The sequence below is a fragment of the Engraulis encrasicolus genome, chromosome 8, assembly GCF_034702125.1.
Source record: "Engraulis encrasicolus isolate BLACKSEA-1 chromosome 8, IST_EnEncr_1.0, whole genome shotgun sequence".
In the NCBI taxonomy this organism is placed as follows: Eukaryota; Metazoa; Chordata; class Actinopteri; order Clupeiformes; family Engraulidae; genus Engraulis; species Engraulis encrasicolus.
Window position 1 is genome coordinate 29531710 of NC_085864.1, and position 2500 is coordinate 29534209.

At 47.7% G+C, this 2500-nt stretch overlaps 1 protein-coding gene across 1 annotated transcript in view; it reads left to right on the forward strand.

Moving 5' to 3' along the window:
- hip1 (huntingtin interacting protein 1) overlaps nucleotides 1-2500 on the forward strand; it is an 88218-nt gene that overhangs the window by 77630 nt on the left and 8088 nt on the right. The window contains exons 24-25 of the mRNA XM_063205439.1: nucleotides 640-698; nucleotides 1272-1365. Coding sequence (XP_063061509.1) covers nucleotides 640-698; nucleotides 1272-1365 — 153 coding nt within the window. The remainder of the gene's footprint in view (nucleotides 1-639; nucleotides 699-1271; nucleotides 1366-2500) is intronic.

Genomic DNA, 2500 nt, shown 5'->3' on the forward strand with positions numbered 1-2500 from the left:
TTTACAAGCCTAATATAATAGATGAGTAGTAAATGTATACTCATCTGGTACATCTACGTAGTGCTCATGATACAGCAAGATGTTAAAACTTTCCTTTCCTTAAAACACAGGAAATGCTGAACAAGTCTCAGGCTGTTGACACTGGCATCGAAATGGTATTATATTATAGGTTGTAGTGTCTGCATCCAGTGTTAAATGTGCTCCATTGCGCCATCTGCTGGAACAATTTGCAATGTAGAAGATTCCTTTTTGCAGTGAATATTATGAACAGGCAATTCTCTCGAATGTAGTCGTGTTGCAGTGTGCTGTGTGCTTGAATGCCACCAGGCTTTATGGAATAACTATGCCTTTTCTCCAGGCATGCTGTTCTATGGTCTTCTGTCTGTCCATCCGTCCGACATTGATTGTGTGCGTGTGCGTGTGCGTGTGTGTGTGTGTGTGCGTCCGTGTGCACATGCGTGTGTGTCTGTTTGTGTGCGCATGTCTGTGTGTGTGCGCATGTGTGTGTGTGTGTGTGTGTGTGTAAAGGAGTTTGACAGTCCTTTATTAGTCTTACTCTAACTTATTAATAATATGTCATTTTAACACATACAGCATAGCGTGATGTTAAAAAACCTTTCTTTTCCTTCAAAAACACAGGAAATGCTGAGCAAATCTCGGGCGGTTGACACTGGAATCAAAATGGAAGTCAACGAAAGGTTAGTGTCTGTTTACAATAAGAAATGTATCTGATTAAACCAGACTGTTTTGAAAATGTGGGGTATGTTGGCCGGCCCCTTGCTATTTTCAGAACTGGCACAGTTTGTGTTTTTTGCTAGAAAGTTCTAGTCTCCGCTTGTTTACTGAGACAGCTGATTCCACTCAGGGAAGAGAACAAAACCAGATGCCCAGAGTACAAAATAGCAGGAAGTCTGGGCCAACCAGCCAACCAGCCAACCAGCCAGGCAGCCCCGTCTGAAAACCTCTGACCACTCTTTGGCTTGTGATGGAGCCTGTGTTTAAAACTGTGTCGTCTTCTCTCTTTTTCACTCTCTCTCTGGCACACTTTCCTTTCTTCTGTTTTCTTCTTCTTCTGCTTCTTCTTCTGAATCTGAATCTGTATCTGAATCTTCATCCTCTTCTTCTTCTTCTTCTTCTTCTCTTCTCCTCTTCTCCTCCTCCTCCCTTTCCTTCTATCCTCTTCTCCTTTTTTCTGCTGCCGTCTCCTTTCTCCTTTCCTCTGGTCTGCTCTTCACTCTCTCTCCTTGTTGTGTCTCTGGCGCCCTCTGCAGGATACTGGGCTCCTGTACAGACCTGATGGAGGCTATTAAGGTGCTGGTGTTGTCCTCCAAAGACCTCCAGAGGGACATCGTGGAGAGCGGCCGGGTGAGCATCACACAACCAGCAGCACCAGCAGCAGCCTTTCAATACATGCTGTTAATACAGCCACTCATCCAGGCACTTAGCTTCTATTCCATAGCCCCTTAACATACGCTGTTTCACCACTGGAAAGTTGTGATAGTCACTGAAAAAACTTAATTACTATAGTGCTACACCACTATGACAAGTGCACAGGGCCTTAAGAAATACACAACGACGACTAGGTCATTGCCATTATGGTAACAGATCATTTGTAACAGGGGCTGCCTCACACCCCACACAACTAGCTGACCATTCAGAAAGCATAGAACCAGAAAGCTCTAGAACCAATCAGTGTGCATCAGTGAAATTATCCCTCCCCAAATAATTTGGCTCGTGACGTCACACCAACTACAAGAATGCCGCTAGGCTAACAGATGGCCCCCTGCTGCACCAGCACCAGCAGTAGACACAGGGGAGCCAACAGGGGAGGTGGGGCAAAGGGGTAATTTGTCCCGGGCCCAGATGGAGAGGGGGCCCAAAATTGGGTTTCCATTACATTGTATGTGTTGGATTGGGGGCCCTTTAAGATGGGTTTGTCTTGGCCCTACCGTGGCTGATATGATGGGGCACTCGTCTGCTGCGCGGCCGACCCGGGTTCAATTCCTGGCCTGGGTCCTTTGCTGGACCTTCCCCGTCTCTCTCTCACAACTCGCTTCCTGTCTCTACGTCACTGTCCTGTCTGATAAAAAAAACAATACGTGAGGTCTTAGGGGGTGTAGCGGGCCGGGCAGCCCATCCAGGCTTGGGGCCGTCCCCATAGTCGTCTGGTGTCTGCTCGGCTGCAGTGGATGATGGTTATGTTGTTTGTTTTGGCATCTGTTTGTCCGTTGGAATGTCATGTCATTACTGTGTGTGTTGTTGTGGTTGCAATGACTTTGCACGTTCCTACTTTGACTGTGTGTGTGTGCGCGTGTGAGAGTATATTTTAGTGTGTGTGTGTGCGTGTGTGTGCGTGTGTGTGCGTGTGTGCGTGTGTGCGTGTGTGTGTGTGTGTGCGTGTGCGTGTGTGCGTGTGTGCGTGTGTGCGTGTGTGCGTGTGTGCGTGTGTGCGTGTGTGCGTGTGTGTGCGTGTGTGCGTGTGTGCGTGTGTGTGTGTGTG